Source organism: Mus musculus, chromosome 9 (assembly GCF_000001635.26).
Source record: "Mus musculus strain C57BL/6J chromosome 9, GRCm38.p6 C57BL/6J".
NCBI classification, from domain to species: domain Eukaryota; kingdom Metazoa; phylum Chordata; class Mammalia; order Rodentia; family Muridae; genus Mus; species Mus musculus.
The window spans coordinates 113,766,054-113,782,057 of NC_000075.6; the positions used below are offsets into that span (position 1 = coordinate 113,766,054).

The window sequence follows — 16,004 nt, forward strand, 5'->3', positions numbered from 1 at the left end:
TAAACTAGATAAACATATCCCTTCAAGAATTTTTAATTCCTTCTACTTCTTTAAAATGTAGGCTTAGGACTATGTTTTTGTTTCTGTTTGTCAGATGTGAAATGTGTCCTACAAGAAGAATGCATAACATACAATTTAAAGTATAATTATAAAGCTGACCCTTGAGTCTGACTGGGTCTAGAAACTTCATCCCGCTGGGTTCTTGAACTGCCCCTGTCAGTGCTTCCTGCGTGCCCTTCTCCTCTCCCGAGGGCTCCCGTGCATCAACTTGGAGGAAAACATTTACTTGTCTGTCTTTGGATCTTGACCCACATACACCAGTTTGCCTGGTTTTGGACACTGTTCTAAGTGAATTACATTGAAATTTGTTCATTATTTTCACTTGAACTTATTACTAAGGGACTTAGCATAATTTCTTCTTGTAATTATTTATGGAAATAATTGCTGTTTATAGTTTTGTAAAATATGGTTTGTGATGGAGTTAAGTTGCAAATACTTATTCTTTCCCCACTAGTTACCACAGCTTTAATAGACAGAATGGGAGATGTCAAAGACAAAGTTCGAGAAGAAGCTCAGAACCTGACACTGAAGCTGATGGATGAGGTGGCGCCGCCTATGGTAGGCTTACATTTGAATGAGCACTAGTCATTAGATCGATGGCAAAGATAGCAAACTAATAAACACCAAGAGGTATAAATAGAATTTTAAATAGTGGATTGTTGCTAAGGTTCTAAAGAGATTCAAATTCAGCATACAATGCCAGTATGTACGTTTTTAATTTCCTTTACTTGACGCGAGTGACTTGGCTTGTGCTGGTTGTACTTGTGCTTCACCATTTTCTGGTTTTTCTTACCTATAAATTATAAAATACCAAAATTTTTATTTTGAAAACTCCTGAATATTATATTAATTTCTGCAACTCTTTCAGAAACAAGATTTTTTTTTATTTTAATAGGTGGTTATTGATTATGTAAACCACATTTTATAGCAATGTGGTTTTTTTTAATATTTTAGAAATAATTTGCCCTTAAGGAATGTATTAATTACATTGGATGCATTGCTGTCAGTAAGAAAACCTACGTTTGACCTCTAGAAGCTTGTCTTTCCCTTCCCTCCCTCCCTCCCTCCCTCCCTCCCTCCCTCCCTCCTTTCTTTCTTTCTTTCTTTCTTTCTTTCTCCTTTTAAAGTTAGGCATGGTGGCATATATTTGTTATTCCAGTAATAGGGAGACAGAGACAGACAAATCCTTGGGGCTTGCTCACAAGCCAGTGGTCTGGCTTAGCCAGCTTTGGCATGTTCTAGGCCAGTGAGAGAGAGTCTTGTGACCAGAGAAACAACACACAAGGTTGCCCTCTGCTTTCTAAATGTACATATACACACACACTTGCACACATATTCACCCACCCACATGAGCACATGCACATGTATATATGGACATACACTAATGATGTATTGGCCTGTTTTATGCTGTTACAACAAAATGTCTGAGGCTAGATACTTGTATCAAAGAAAAGCAGTTACCTCATAGCTTTGGAGGTCATAGTGTTTGGGCACAGCATGTGTGTGACATGGTGTGACATGGTGCATCATCTCATGGAAGATGGCACCATGATGGCAGGAATGGTTTCATGTTTTTGAGGAGCTAAGAGCCAAGATAGTGGCTTATTTGTTTGTTTGTTTTTGGAGATAGCATTTTTCTGTGTAGCCTTGGCTGTTTTGTAACTCTCTGTGGATCAGGCTGGCCTCAAGAGAGCCACCTGCCTATGGCTCTCATGTGCTAGGATTAAAGGCAAGTACCACCCCCACCACTTGGCTACTATGTCCTGTTGCTTTAAGGTACTTCCATTAGCTGGGCGTGGTGGCGCATGCCTTTAGTCCCAGTACTTAGGAGGCAGAGGCAGGCTGATTTCTGAGTTCGAGGCCAGCCTGGTCTACAGAGTGAGTTCCAGGACAGCCAGGGATACACAGAGAAACCCTGTCTCGAAAAAACCAAAAAAAAAAAAAAAAAAACAAAAAAAAACAAAAACAAAAACCCAAAAAATAATAAAATAAAACTAGAAAGGTTCTTCCATTAAAAAATATTTTATATGTATATATGTGTGCATACATGTATACCATGTGTATGTAGGTATTTGCAAAACTCAGAATTGGAGTTATACAAGCAGTCATGTGGGTGCTGGGAACTGAACTCATAGCCTTTGCAAGAGCAGCAATTGCTCTTAACCACTGAACCATTACCTCTCTAGCCCTCAAGTTTTTCTGTCTTAACACTGAGGACCAGGCCTCTGACACATAAGCACTTGTGCAGAAAACCACATCCAAACTGAAGAATGGAAGTATTTTAAAGGAAAATAAAATAAGCTTATGTGTACACCACAGTTGAGAGGGTAGCTTAATGCTCATAAGTATAATATGGATACCATGTGATGCTTAAAGTATAATGTACGTATGTTTAATAAGTCATGAGTACTGAGTTATAAAGGGAAACGAACTCTAAGGGATTTAGTACTTCATAACAATACCCTTTAAAAAGGTTTTGTGGATAGTCTTTACTGATATACATCTTAAATTGTTTCTCAGGTAACATCTGTGTATATTTATCTGTAGATATAGATATAAACATTTATATATAAAAGTGTTCCAGAGTTGAATTGCCTGACACAGGATATTCTAAATAAGATGTATGTATGCATGCATGCATGTATGTATGTGTGGTGGTGATAGCAACAGAACCCAGGGCCTTGTAGATCTCAATGGCAAATGCTTTGTCTTTGAGCTATATACCCAGCCTTAATTAACATTTTTTTAAAAGATTTATTTATTTATTATATGTGTGTACACTGTAGCTGTCTTCAGACACTCCAGAAGAGGGCATCAGATTTTTGTTACGGATGGTTGTGAGCCACCATGTGGTTGCTGGGATTTGAACTCGGGACCTTTGGAAGAGCAGTCGGTGCTCTTAACCGCCGAGCCATCTCTCCAGCCCTTAGTTAACATTTTAAAAATTCACAAGCCTGATGACCCGAGTTCAGAGTTTGGTCCCCAGAACTCATGGTGAGCAGAGAAACCTGATTCCTAAAAGTTGTCCTAGGACCTCCACTCATACATCTACAGTCGTGCATACGTACCCCTCTCGTGGAAGTGCAGAAGCACACACACACACACACACACACACACACACACACACACACACAAACAGTAAGCACATTTAAAAAGCTTTAAAAGTCAGCTTTCAGATTATGTTGTTGGGCATCTCACACAGTGAGGGTGGAGGATGAGAATGGTAGGCTGGCTGTCTATATGTGAAGCCACGGTGTATGGGGCAGTTTGCTGTGTTTAGGAAGATAACGTTGGAATCCTTGCTGCACTAGTCCTAAACAGTTGTTTTGCCTTATTGGTATAAGCTCGTTTTCCCTTTCCTCACAGACTAGGTAGTCATAAAATGACCTGCTCCTAATGTCTCCATATTTGTGTCTTGCATTAAAAAGAGGAAAGCTTTAATTATAAAACGTTTGCGGTTGTTCCATGTGACAGTTTGTTGTAGGGAGTTCACCTCTATTGAGTACTTCCTAGACCACTGTGCCCATATAATTTCAGCATTCTTAGCATAGATGAAACCCATGTTCTTGGAATTGCTTAGATGCTTATATATGGGACATGATGTTTCTCATAATCATTGAAATTTAAAGTGAAAAGTATGTAAATAAAAACTCAGAATTGTGGTTCAGCTATCAAATGGGCAGGAACACACAAAAAAACAAGCAAAGCCTTGTAAATGTGAGTTGAACATCTCTGATCTGACAGTCTAAAAGTTTTTGTTCATTGACATAACATTAATACTCTAAATGGAAAACTACACACCTGATCCAGGCTATAGTCAGAATTTAGTTGCATTAAAAATGTTATATAACTTATGCTCAGGTTACATGTGTAAAGTAAATATGGAACAAATATGAATTTCACATTTGAGTTTGTATCAATAAGATTTCTTAATGTTAATGTAAATATTCCAAAATTTGCAAAGTGCCCCACATGTGGAGCACATCTAACACCTGATGGCTTGATTGTAAGGTTAGGAGGACTTAGATTGTCTCGTGCATCTCCTGACTTTGTATCATGTGTGTCTACTTGTTTTTCCAATAGTACATCTGGGAGCAGCTAGCTTCTGGCTTCAAGCACAAGAACTTTCGATCTCGAGAAGGCGTGTGCCTGTGTCTTATTGAGACCTTGAACATGTAAGTCCTGTGCTTACTGAAATGACCTTCTTTCTCTTAGTCATTTCTCGAGGGTTTTTCACAGGGTGAAGAAAGAGTGGAAAAATATAACCTTTAATGCTACTTTTATATATATATAAGGTATCTTTCATGTTAATTTTTGAATTTATAGGTTTTTACTTAGCCATCCAGCATTGATGGTTATAAACCTGATAATGTTAATAACTTTGCATCTTTTTCTGTTAGTATCTGCTTCAGTGATTCAATGACTCAGTGCTGTGTCACATGTTAAAGCCATTTCCCTACATCCCTTTTACCAGTTGACCCTAGTCTGGATGGAGCACTGTGGGTGACAGGTAGAGGTCTGCAGAGCCTCTCTGAGCTCTGCCTGGACTCTGTACAATACTCCTAGTTGTAGGGGACAGAGTCCTCACAGCACAGGTGTCACAGGGCTAAGATGGTGGCAGAAGGAGTGTGAGTGGAGGCGTTTGTTTGTATTCTAGAAGACTTTCCAGACTGTGAAGTATGGTAGGTAATAGGTAGCCCCTTTGCCTTTTCCTGTGCATGACACGACTTCCTCTTCTTTCACTGCTCTGGGTCCTTCCTGCTAGCAAGTGCTGGTCAGGGCCTTCAGTCGGCACACTTTCTGAGTGTTAGTGCTCCTGTCCTTTGAATTCCACCTAGACTTCAGAACGTTAGTAAACAGAAATATCTCTTAACTTACTTCATCTCACTGTATATTAAGACTCAACTCAGATTTTTTTTTTAAGTAATTGATAGGCTGCCAGGGTTGTCAAACTGCTGTTGAGAATTTTGCCCAGTTGGGTCATGTGCTGACCTTCATTTTCAACATCTGTCCCGATTAGTTTTATGTCAATTTGACACAAGCCATAGTCATCTGAAAGGAGGGATCAGTTGGGAAAATACTTCATAAGATCTGGCTGTAAGGCAGTTTTTTAGTTAGTGATTGATAGTTGAGGGTCCAGCTCATTATGGGTGGTCCCATCCCTGGCTGGTTGTTCTAGGCTCTATAAGAGAGCAGGCTGAGCAAGCCCTGGGTGCAAGCCAGTAAGCAGGACCCTTGATGGGCTCTTGTGTCAGCCCCTGCCTCCAGGTTCCCGCCCTGTCTGTTTCATGGTCCCACGCAGTAGTCATCCTAACTAGGGCTGCATCAGATGCCTGCTAGGGTCTACTTTGTGTTGCTCAGCATCACTTTGCCTGTTACTCATCTTTCCTTAACAGTCTGTGTCCATGCTTTCTGTACAGAGATAAGAAGAAAGGCTAGTCGGTAGTGTTCAGCACCTTCAATCCCAGCATGAGGCAGAGGCAGGTGGGTGTCTGAGTTGGAGGCCAGCCTGGTCAACAGAGTGAGTTCAAGGACAGCCAGGGCTACACAGAGAAACCCTGTCTCTAAAAACAAAACAGAAAAAGTAGAAGAAAAAGAAGATAGTACCAGGATATTTTGTTCACTCTTTAAATGAAACTAAAATTTTTTTCCCCTTAAATTATATTTAGCTTTGGGACTCAACCACTGGTCATCAGCAAGTTGGTGCCGCATTTATGTGTCTTATTTGGAGACTCTAACAGTCAGGTAAAAACATTACTTACCTTCAAGCATTGACTGGTCTTTTTTGAGGGCGGGAGGGGGCAGCCCTTTTTTGTGCTCTTCCCTTATTTAAGCCATAACAGTAAAGAGAGAGGAGGTGGATAGTGAAAATTTTGCCTTCTTTTTTGTTTTTAAATTAAATGAAGGTCTGGTTGTTTTGCTCAGAATCCACTGGGCTCACGTGATCTTCCTGCTCTACCCTCCCAAGTAGCAAGAACTACTGGCCTCTTCTCCTTCTCTCTCCCTCTTCCCCCTTGTTCTACCAGGGGTTGTTCGTTTTGAAAGGAACGCTTGTCAGTACTTGGGCTGATGGTAAAGACAGAGGAACTAATGGTTAGTTCTTGAGTGTGACAGATTCAGAGACTTCTGGGTTCCCTTCTTTAGTCCAGCTTTATGTTAACTGCTAGATTGTTCCCGGCCTATGTGCTTGAATGTGCTTTTACAGGAATGGTTGCAGTTGTTGATAGCCCTGTTTAATAGGAAAAGCCTGTGTCCATGGTGCATCTCTTACTTGATGTGGCTGTGCTTTCTTTAGTCAGGAGCAGAGGGCTGCACTGCCTCATCCCTCCCCGAAAAGTCAGCTGTAATATTTCTATAGTTACCTGGAAACTAGTTAGGGCATGTCCATCTTAGAGTCCCAGCTGTCCCCCCACAGTTTGTAGTTTCTCTCTCTTCAGTTGCTGTTTTATTTACAGACAAAGGTTCTCCTTTTCTTGCCTACTCTGGCCTCAGGCACTTGAACTCAATTGACTTTTTCCACCTTAGTCTCCCAGGAAGTTGTGTAGATGTAGATGTGTGCCAGCACACCCCTCTCTTAGTCGCTCTTTGACAGTGAGTTTTTCCAAAAAGTAAGTGTTGTTTTTCAAATTGTTCTCTTTAGGCCCCATTCTTTTTTCCCCCTCTTATGTAGAATATAAAATTTACCATTGCGACTGTTTTTAAGAGTACACTTCAGTGGGTATTAAATACATTTTCCTTGTTTTGCAACTATATCACCGTTTACATGCAGCACTCTTACTTCCTCAGCACTCAGACTATATTCATGAGACAGTTTCCCAGCCCTCTTCCCCAGTGGCTGGCAGCTACCCTTCTTCATCAGTTTGACTACTGCACAGGCCTGGTGGATGCGAATCAGATTGGTCCCATTTAGTATAATGCCCACCTCAACTTATCCCTGCTGCAAAGTGTGTCAGTTTCCCTCTTCTTCAAAGGTTGAATGATTTTTCATTTACACACAGGCATCACATTTTGTGTATAGTCATAGAAGAATAGGCATTTTTTGTTTTTTGGGTTTTTTCCTATTTTTTGGCTATTCTGAATAATTTTAGAAATACTGATGTAAAAGTGGTTTTTTTTGTTTTTTGTTTTTTTTCTTTTTTAAGTTCAATTCACATCCTTGGAAGACAGTTTTGTTTCAAGAAAATTAACTAACTGTACTTTAGGTTAATACAATTACACTTTTTGAGACCCCAGTTGGTAGCTTTTATTCACAGATTTCTGTTAACCATCTCCTGACTTTTTTGTTGCTGTTGTTTTTTGATGTAGTAGGGATTGACCCAAAGGTATTACCCATGTGGGGCTAAGTCACTAGGGTCTTTAAAACTCTTTAAATGAGTTTTCTAGGGCTTTTTTGATAGACCTTGGTTTTGGTTTTCTATTAATAAGGGGTTATATAATTTACTCAGGGACTGAAAAGACATTAAAACCAGCTTAGAGTGTCAGGTTGGGCCTGCTAGTTTATTGTTACCTTAAAGGAAGTATGTGTCACGTCTGAACTTCTTTAAAATGCCTTGAATTCTTTGACAGGTGAGAAATGCTGCACTATCAGCTGTAGTGGAGATTTATAGACACGTAGGAGAGAAGCTGAGGATTGATTTGTGTAAAAGAGACATTCCCCCTGCTAGGTAAGTCTTAAATATATATATATTTTTTGCTACAGTTGTATTTGTATCTACTTTACTAATTAACGTCATTCTATTACAGCCAGGCAGGTGTGGTGGTGGTGCACACCTTTAATCCCAGGATGTGGGAGGCAGAGGCAGGCAGATCTTTGTGGTCTGGGCAGCTAGGCCTACATAGAGAGTTCCAGTGAGCCAGGGGTCCATAACAGTTTTAGTTTCCTGAGTTTCCTGGAACCAGTTTGTAGACATAGAACTGACCAGTGCCGGCACTGTGCTCATGTAGCTTCAGGTTTCCTTCAACTCTGCTTTCAAAGTGCTTAGTATTTTCAGGGTAGGGTGTGTGAATTAGAGCTTTTTCCATAGCTCGTCTTGCCACCTGCAATGACAGCTTTATTTTTCCCTGTCTGTACATTTCTCATTTCCCTTTCTTGTCCTTATTGTCTAGGATTTCCTATGTGCTATTGAGAAAGAGTAGAATGGGTTACATTCTTGCCTTGTTCTGATCTTAGAACAATTCTAGTTTCTTCACATTAAGATTGAGGTTAGTTGCTAGGTGGTAGTGCACACCTTTAACCCCAGCACTTGGAAGGCAGAGGTAGGCAGATCTCTTGTCAGTTTGAAGCTACTGAGACCCTGTCTCAAAATAAATAAATAAATAAATAAAATAAATAAATAAATAAAAAATAAAAGAATGATGCTAGCTGTAGGTTTTTGGTAGGTATTCTTTTTTTTTAAAAGAGTTTATACTTTTTAAAGTTACGTTTTATTTGGGGTTTGAGTGACACTGTACATGTTGGGGAGTCTTCAGGCTATCTTACAAGCACCTTTTTGTCCGCTAATCTTTTTTATTTTTTTAAACTTTTCATTGGTTCTTTTTGAATTTCACATAATGTACTCCAATCCCACTCATCTCCCCCTCCCCTCGTACACAACCTCTACCTTACAACCTTCCCACAACAGAGGGAAAAAAATCTAAATGTGGAAGCTGTACCGTGTCACAGTGTGTCCCGCAGTGTCCCCTTTTGTCCACACTTCTTTGCTTGCAAGTGCTCATTGCACTGACTTGCTGGTCTGATACAGGCCTCTGACTTCTGCTACTCTATCAATACTGAAACTTCACTGGGACTTCTTGTGTATTCTCTTGTTGCTCTGTGTCATGGAGAGCCTATAGTTTTTGAATCTGCCCCTTTATGCTCTCCAACAGTTCATCAGTAGGGTAGCTTTTGTGGTGGGCCAAATTCATAGCCCTGGAGCTAGGCCTGAGAGGTACCTGAGCTAGTCAGTTCACACCCCCAGGTCAGGCTTACCACCAGCCCCAACCAGAGCCAGTTCTCCCACTCTCCTGACTCTGTGGTCAGCTCTCCTGCCTGCCATAGATGGTGAGGGATGAGGGAGGTGGGCAGGCCGTCTCTCTTTAATCCACACCACCACTCAGCAGACAAGAGGCAATGCCAGCTCTCCAACACTTACACCCTGGGGCCGGCTCCCTAGCAACCCCCACAATCTAGGGCCAGCTCTGCTGTACTGCCCAGCTAAGGGGCTGGGCCACCTCTTCCTCTCTGATGACCTTGGAGCCAGCACTTCTTGCCTCAGGTGGCAATGTTTGTATGTGGCAAAACACAAGTGCCCACCCTAGTGTTCATATTTTGGGGGCCAGCCCACTTGTGACTCATGCCGTGTGTAGGTCCCACTCTCAGGACTGCAGCTGGCAAGGGGGTGGGGTCAGCTTTCTGCTCCCATGCCTCAGGGGCTACAAGTAAGGAGTGGGGCCAGTTCTGCACAGCTCTCAGACATTAATATGTCCCCAGGTGGCAGCTCAGAACAGGAACTGCTACCTGGCCTTTGGTGGTAACAGACTCTTACTACTGCAGGGCCACAGATCCAGAAGTGGTCCCCAGTAGTAGCACAGGCCAGGATCCTAGTATGGTCCCAGTTGGCATCACTGACTCCTCACATCAGGCTGTTCCTCACTACCTTCGAGTCTCCAGTTTTGACTCTTCATTGTATTCAGAGCTTCTGTTTCTCTTTCTTTACCACTTACTTGTTCTTCGTAGTGGCACCAGGGTCTCTGAATGTCTGGGCTCATCTCAGGAGTGGTCTCAGGAGTACTATGCTCTGTTTGTGCATTATGGTGCTATGCAGAAGTCTTCTTGGGCAGGCCCCCCCCCCCCCCCCCCCCGCCAACTCCAGGCCAGTGGCTATCTTGGCCCAGTCAGCCCAGTTGTCCCTTGTGAGGTCTCATTCCTGCCTGGGCTCTTGGTTCTAGGCTGGATTTTTCTACTCTCCAGCTTGCTCCTTGTACTGGGAACCAGTCTGGGCCTGCCTGGTACCAGACTGATGGTTGTCTCAGGCCAGCTCCCTGACCAGCTCCATAGCACAGGACTGGTTGTCATTGTCTTAGATTATCTTTTAAAAATTAATATAATTATTCAGAAGTTCATAGGTCTGAACACTGAGTATAGACCTAGCCTCTCTCCTTTCTGCCACCTATTGATGTATGTGATACCTGCAGTCTAAGGGCAGGCCACTAAGCTATCTTTCTACCTCTAAAAATTCATCCTGATGAAATTTTTAAGTATGTAGAGTTAAAACTAAAACTCAGTTGGGCATTTTAAGTGTAAAGGTGAGCTGGGCAAGGTGACTTTTGTTGTTGCAAATTATCTTAATGGCTCTTAACATTTTTTCCCCAGCACTCATACTGTAGCCGTTCATTTACTGCTCCTGTTGTTTGTGCTGTTAGCTGTCTCAGCTTTCACCAGTGGTTTGTAGTGTTAGTTTGATTACTGACTCTCAGTCTCTCCTGGTAAAATATCGTGCCTTCATTGTGAATGTAATACACATTTTTCTGATTTCTGATAAAGGGGTGTGTTCTTTCATATTTTTTTCCATTTGGTTCTTTTTAAAATGCTTATTTTTGGGTGGGGCAGGGGCTAGCTTTTGATATAAGGGTCTCTTACATATGGACCAGGTTGGCTTTGAACTGTTTCTGTGTTTTTTACATATATATACATACATGTATATATATATAATATATTATATTAGATATAATATATAAATATAATATACAAACAGATATAAATGTATGTACACAAATGCTCCCTAGTCTCCTGAGTGCTAGGCTGACAGATGTGTCCTACCATGACAGTAGAACATATTCTCCACAGAAGTGTTCTTTTCAAGTCTCCTGTCCATTCATTAGTCTGGAGTATCTGTTTTTTTTAATTAATTTTTTATTTTTATTTATGTGTGTCTGTGTGAATATATGCCATGTGTTATGCCTGAATCATGGATCTGGAGTTTACAGACAGTTGTTAAGTTATCCTAACCAAGTAGGTGCTGAAAACTGAAGCCAAGTAGGTAGTCTGGAAGAGCAGCAGCAACACTCCTAACTGCTAATGAGCTGTCTGGCCATCCCCTAATGTGTCTTCAGAAATAGGACTTGGGGAAAGTCTTTCTGTATTGTAGATACAAGCTTCCTTACCTATATAAGGCTCCATGTATCTTATACTCTGTGACTAGAGCTTTTCTTTCCCTGACAGTGGGCTTTTTTGTTTGTTTTTTATGTACATGGCTTTTTTGTTAATTTAAAAAATGATGCAAAGCATTGTTTGCATGGAGAGATCAGGACAGTTTGTAGGACTCAGTTTTCTCTCCTTCATACATGATTTCTAGGGGAAGAACTGAGGTGACCTGGCTACTGGGTAGCCTTTTACCCGATGAACCATCTCATTGGGTCCTTACTTCCATCTCATTGGGTTCTTTTTGTTGGTTTGTTAATTTTTTTCATATCTGTGTCATTACCCTTCGTTAGTAATCATTTCTGTTTCTCACTGCCCTCCACACGCCTGTCATGCCTCGTGCTTCCATTCCTTTCCCTAGATAGTTCTTCCACCTCGCTTTCTTGTTTATAATCTGTTGCCCACTTCCACAGCCTTAAGATCCTGTCTGACGGTCATCTTCTAGTTCATGACTTCCACGTGCATTTAGATACAAGCATATATACACACATATATACCCATATCCATAAACACAGGCATATTGTAACATTTTAAATCTAGGATCTGCATATGAGAGAAAATACAGTATTTGCCTTTCTGCATCTAGTTTATTTTACTGAATGTATTGGCTTTCAGTTCCAAACCATGTTCATGGAAATATCACAGTTTTTTTCTTTATACCTTTATAAACTTCTGTTGTGTGCATACACACAGGCACACAGACACACATATGTGTCTGTGTGTGTGTGTGTACAAATATATATACACACACAACAGAAGTTTATAAAGGTATACAAATATATTTATATTATGTAAAAATATATTTATATTATGTAAATATTTATACTATATAAATATATTTTTATATATATTTATACTTATATATAAAGATATTTGTATATATACCAAAGTTCTATCCATTCATCTGTTGTTAGGCTTCTAAGGGATTCAATTTCTTATTTATTATAAATAATTCAGCAATAAATATGTATGTCCAGGAGTGGGGTAATTTAGTCTACTCAATAATTATATAGCCAGTTCACATGGTAGTTATATTTACATGACATTTTTCATTTCAGTGTAGTTCTTGGACATTATCTGTCTAGAGGTATCTCTCTAGTTCCAAACTTGTTTTATTAATAGTATTTTGAATCCTTAAGATACTGGAAGCATGCTTGGTAGTGGTGGCACACACCTTTAATCCCAGCACTTGGGAGGCAGAGGAAGGCGGATTTCTGTGTTTGAGGCCAGCCTGGTCTACAAAGTGAGTTCCAGGATCGCCACGGCTATACAGAGAAACCCTGTCTCAAAAAACCAAAAAAAAGAAAGAAAGATACTGGAAACAAAACAAAACAAAACAAAATCAAACTTCAACAGGCTAAAATATGACTTATTTTTATTTATTTACCCTCCTTTTTCTCTTTCACTATGCCACTTTTCCTTTTTCTTTCTTTTTTAATATTTAATGTCAAGAACTGGCTTTATGCTTAGGACTCATTTAATACCCTTTTGTCCTGGTTGGCTTCATTCTAACTTTAATTTTCCTGCTGCTTTCTATGGTTTCCAAATTTCATGTTAGATGGAGCTCTCTAAGTCTAAAGTTACATTTTGTTTATACTCAACTGAAGAACCATTAAATCATAGTTTTAAAATAATTTAAAGAGATGTTCTCCTTGATTTGTTCTAAGAAGATGTGTGCTGACAGCAGTGTAGTAGCTCAGCCCTACACAGTGCTGTGCATGGCTCACTGAAACATAGCTGAGAGTCTGGAATAAACTCTTATTTTTATGGGTCATTGATACATATCAGCTAAGAGCATGTAGAGCATGTAGAGCATGTAGAGCATGCAGAGCATGTAGAGCATGTAGAGCATGTAGAGCATGCAGAGCATGCAGAGCATGCAGAGCATGCAGAGCATGTAGAGCATGCATAGCATGTAGAGCATGTAGAGCTAAGAGCATGTAGAACAGCAGGGGGTGCTTACTGTATATTTCAAATATCCATATGCAGAGTTTCATCCCCCTCACAGCAAACTCAAAATTTAATTTAAAAAAAAAAAAAGAATCAGAGGAGCTAAAGCGTAAAATACTTAGAAATCACTAGACAGGTTTTATACAATTGAATCCAGATCATACACTGCAAAAGAAAAAATGTTAATAATTTGATCTATCAATGATAAACAAATTTATCAATGTTGCAGCATACAGAGTCAGCTTACACAAATGAGTAGCTTTTTTGTATACCTTAATAATTTTTATTTACACCAATAACAAACAGAGAAAAAGATCTTGGACACACTGTAAGATACAATAGTCTCAAAAAATAAATTACCTTAAAAATAAGCATAAACAAGGGAGTGAACGACCTCTATCATGAAAACTTTAAACCTCTGAAGAAAGATAGGAAAAGACAGCAGAAGATGGAAAGACATCCCATGCTCATGGATTGGTAGAATTAATACTGTGAAAAGGACTATTTACCAAAATCTATTTACAGAGTCAATGCAACTCCTGTAAAATACCCATATCAATTTTTACAAAAATAGAAAAAGATATCCTAAAATTCATATGGAACCACAAAAGACCTTGGAAGCCAATACAATCCTAAGAAAACAAAACACACAAACAAACAAACAAACAAACAAACAAGAAACAATAACTACTGCTGGAGAGCTTACCATTCCAGATCTAAACATGTATTAGAGCCATAGTAACACAAATAATACAGTGCTGGTACTAAACCAGGCAGGTGCGCAGCGGGACAGAATCAGAGAGCCACACATGAGTACCTGCAGCTTCAGCCACTTAACACTTGATAAGAATGCCTAGCCAGGCGAGGTAGCGCACGCCTTCAATCCCAGCACTTGGGAGGCAGAGGCAGGTGGATTTCTGAGTTCAAGGTCAGCCTGGTCTACAGAGTGAGTTCCAGGACAGCCAGGGCTACACAGAGAAACCCTGTCTCGAAAAACCGAAAAAAAAAAGTTAAAAAACAAAAGCAAAACCAAATGCCCAGCAGGAACTGTGAGGAGGAAGCATCTTCAATGAGCCGGGCGTAGAGAACTGCAGGGGCAGGGAGTTCCTTCCAGCTCTACCACCTTGTACAAAACTAGCTCCAAGTGGATCAAAGACTGAATGTGAAGCCTGCACCCTAAACCTGCTGGAAGAAAGCACAGGCAGTGCCAGCAGGACATAGGCACAGGAAAAGTCTTCTGAATAGGATTCTTTTTGTTCCAAACTAAGGACTTCACAAAAGTAAAACATTGCTGTGCAGCTAAGAAAATTATTAATTGGGACTGGAGAGATGGCTCTTCCAGAGGTCCTGAGCTCAAGTCCCAGCAACCACATGGTGGCTCTCAACCATCTACAGTGGGATCTGATACCCTCTTCTGGTGTGTCTGAAGACAGTGACAGTGTACTCATGTACATAAAATAATTAAAAAAAAACAAACCCAAAACCCAAACTAATTGGGTGAAGAGGGAGCTCACAGAATTGGAGAAAATCATTGCCAGTTATAAATCTGACAGAATATTAATATTCAGAATACATAAAAAACTCAAAAAGCAGTGAGTCAAAACAAGCAAACAAATGACCCATTGAAGGATGCCACCTTCGACCTGAGCAGGGGTTCTCAGAAGAAGAAAACGAAAGGCTAAGGGATATCTCAGAAATGTCCATCTACCTTAGTAGCTAGGGTTACAAATACAAATACAAATCAAAACAGCTGAGATTTTATCTTACCCTAGTCAGACTGGCAGAGGTCAGTGGAACATTTCCCAACAGTTGCTGGAGGGGCTGAGGAAGGAGGAGGTAGTAAGGGGAAGTCTTATTCATTGTGGGATTGCAGATTGGGGCAGCCAACGTGGAATCAGTGAAGAGAATTCTCAGAGTTCAAAGTAAATCTGACATATCACCCAGCTCTACCACTCCTGGACAGTTGCCCCAAAGTCTCAGCATCATCTCAGCCATGGTCATTGCTGTTGTATTCACAATAAAGAGACTGAAACAACCTGAATGTCTTTCAATTGACAGATGAATAATGGAAATTAGGTACATATACCCCATGAAATACTACTCAGTTGTAAAGAAATAGGAAATTATGAGTTTTACCAGTAAATGATGGAAATTTAAAAGATCATATTAAGTGAGGTAACCCAGACACAGAAGAACAAATATGTTCTCTCTCATCATAAGTTCCTAACTGTAAATTTTCAACTTTGCACACATATCTTGGAGTACCTGCAGAAAACAGCAAAGCAAAAAGGGACCGTTGTTAGAGGAGAGGTTAGGTAGAGGTAGAGCAACAGTGAGGGGGACAGCAGGGTCCAAGTGCTCTGAATGGGAGAAATGTGTGTGGGGTATTAGCGATCTTTCTAAAAAGGCCTGTATTATGTGCTAAGTCTGTATGAATATGCATACATAGTTTACGTGTAAGAGCCAATGAAAACTCCCAACACCAGACATGAGAAGCCTTCCTTTGAATTATTGGCCAAAGTTGTCCAAGAGACTCCTGAAACGTTACAGGTTATTGCTGTAGTCCTTATTTTGCCCCCTAGAGGAGGAAAGTGGGTCCCTATTGTGAATACACAACACACTGTCTGTCAGGTACGAGGCCCAGGAAGACCCTTCACTTGAACTCATCTGAAAGCTCCCTCCCTGAGGAATAGTTTTCGTGGTACCACAAGGCACCGCACAGCTTTCAAGGGAAGGAGTCAACCAACATTCCCACCCAGCTATGATGTCTATGAACCACAACAATGAGCAGAAGGACACAGTAGCCCTAAGGAGT

The 16,004-nt window shown here is 40.5% G+C and overlaps 1 protein-coding gene and 1 pseudogene across 24 annotated transcripts in view; one reads left to right on the top strand and one right to left on the bottom strand.

Moving 5' to 3' along the window:
* Clasp2 (CLIP associating protein 2) overlaps positions 1-16,004 on the top strand; it is a 179,621-nt gene that overhangs the window by 25,977 nt on the left and 137,640 nt on the right. For 23 of the 24 annotated variants that reach the window (XR_379881.4, XM_006512384.4, XM_006512385.4 and 20 more), the window contains 4 exons: positions 515-618; positions 4,144-4,235; positions 5,730-5,805; positions 7,627-7,724. Coding sequence is in view for 21 of the 24 variants with exons in the window: in XM_006512384.4 (XP_006512447.1) it covers positions 515-618; positions 4,144-4,235; positions 5,730-5,805; positions 7,627-7,724 (370 nt within the window). In the remaining 3 variants the exon portion in view is untranslated. The remainder of the gene's footprint in view (positions 1-514; positions 619-4,143; positions 4,236-5,729; positions 5,806-7,626; positions 7,725-16,004) is intronic. The other variant, XM_030244707.1, reaches the window with a different exon arrangement.
* Gm25059 lies at positions 10,129-10,245 on the bottom strand (annotated as a pseudogene).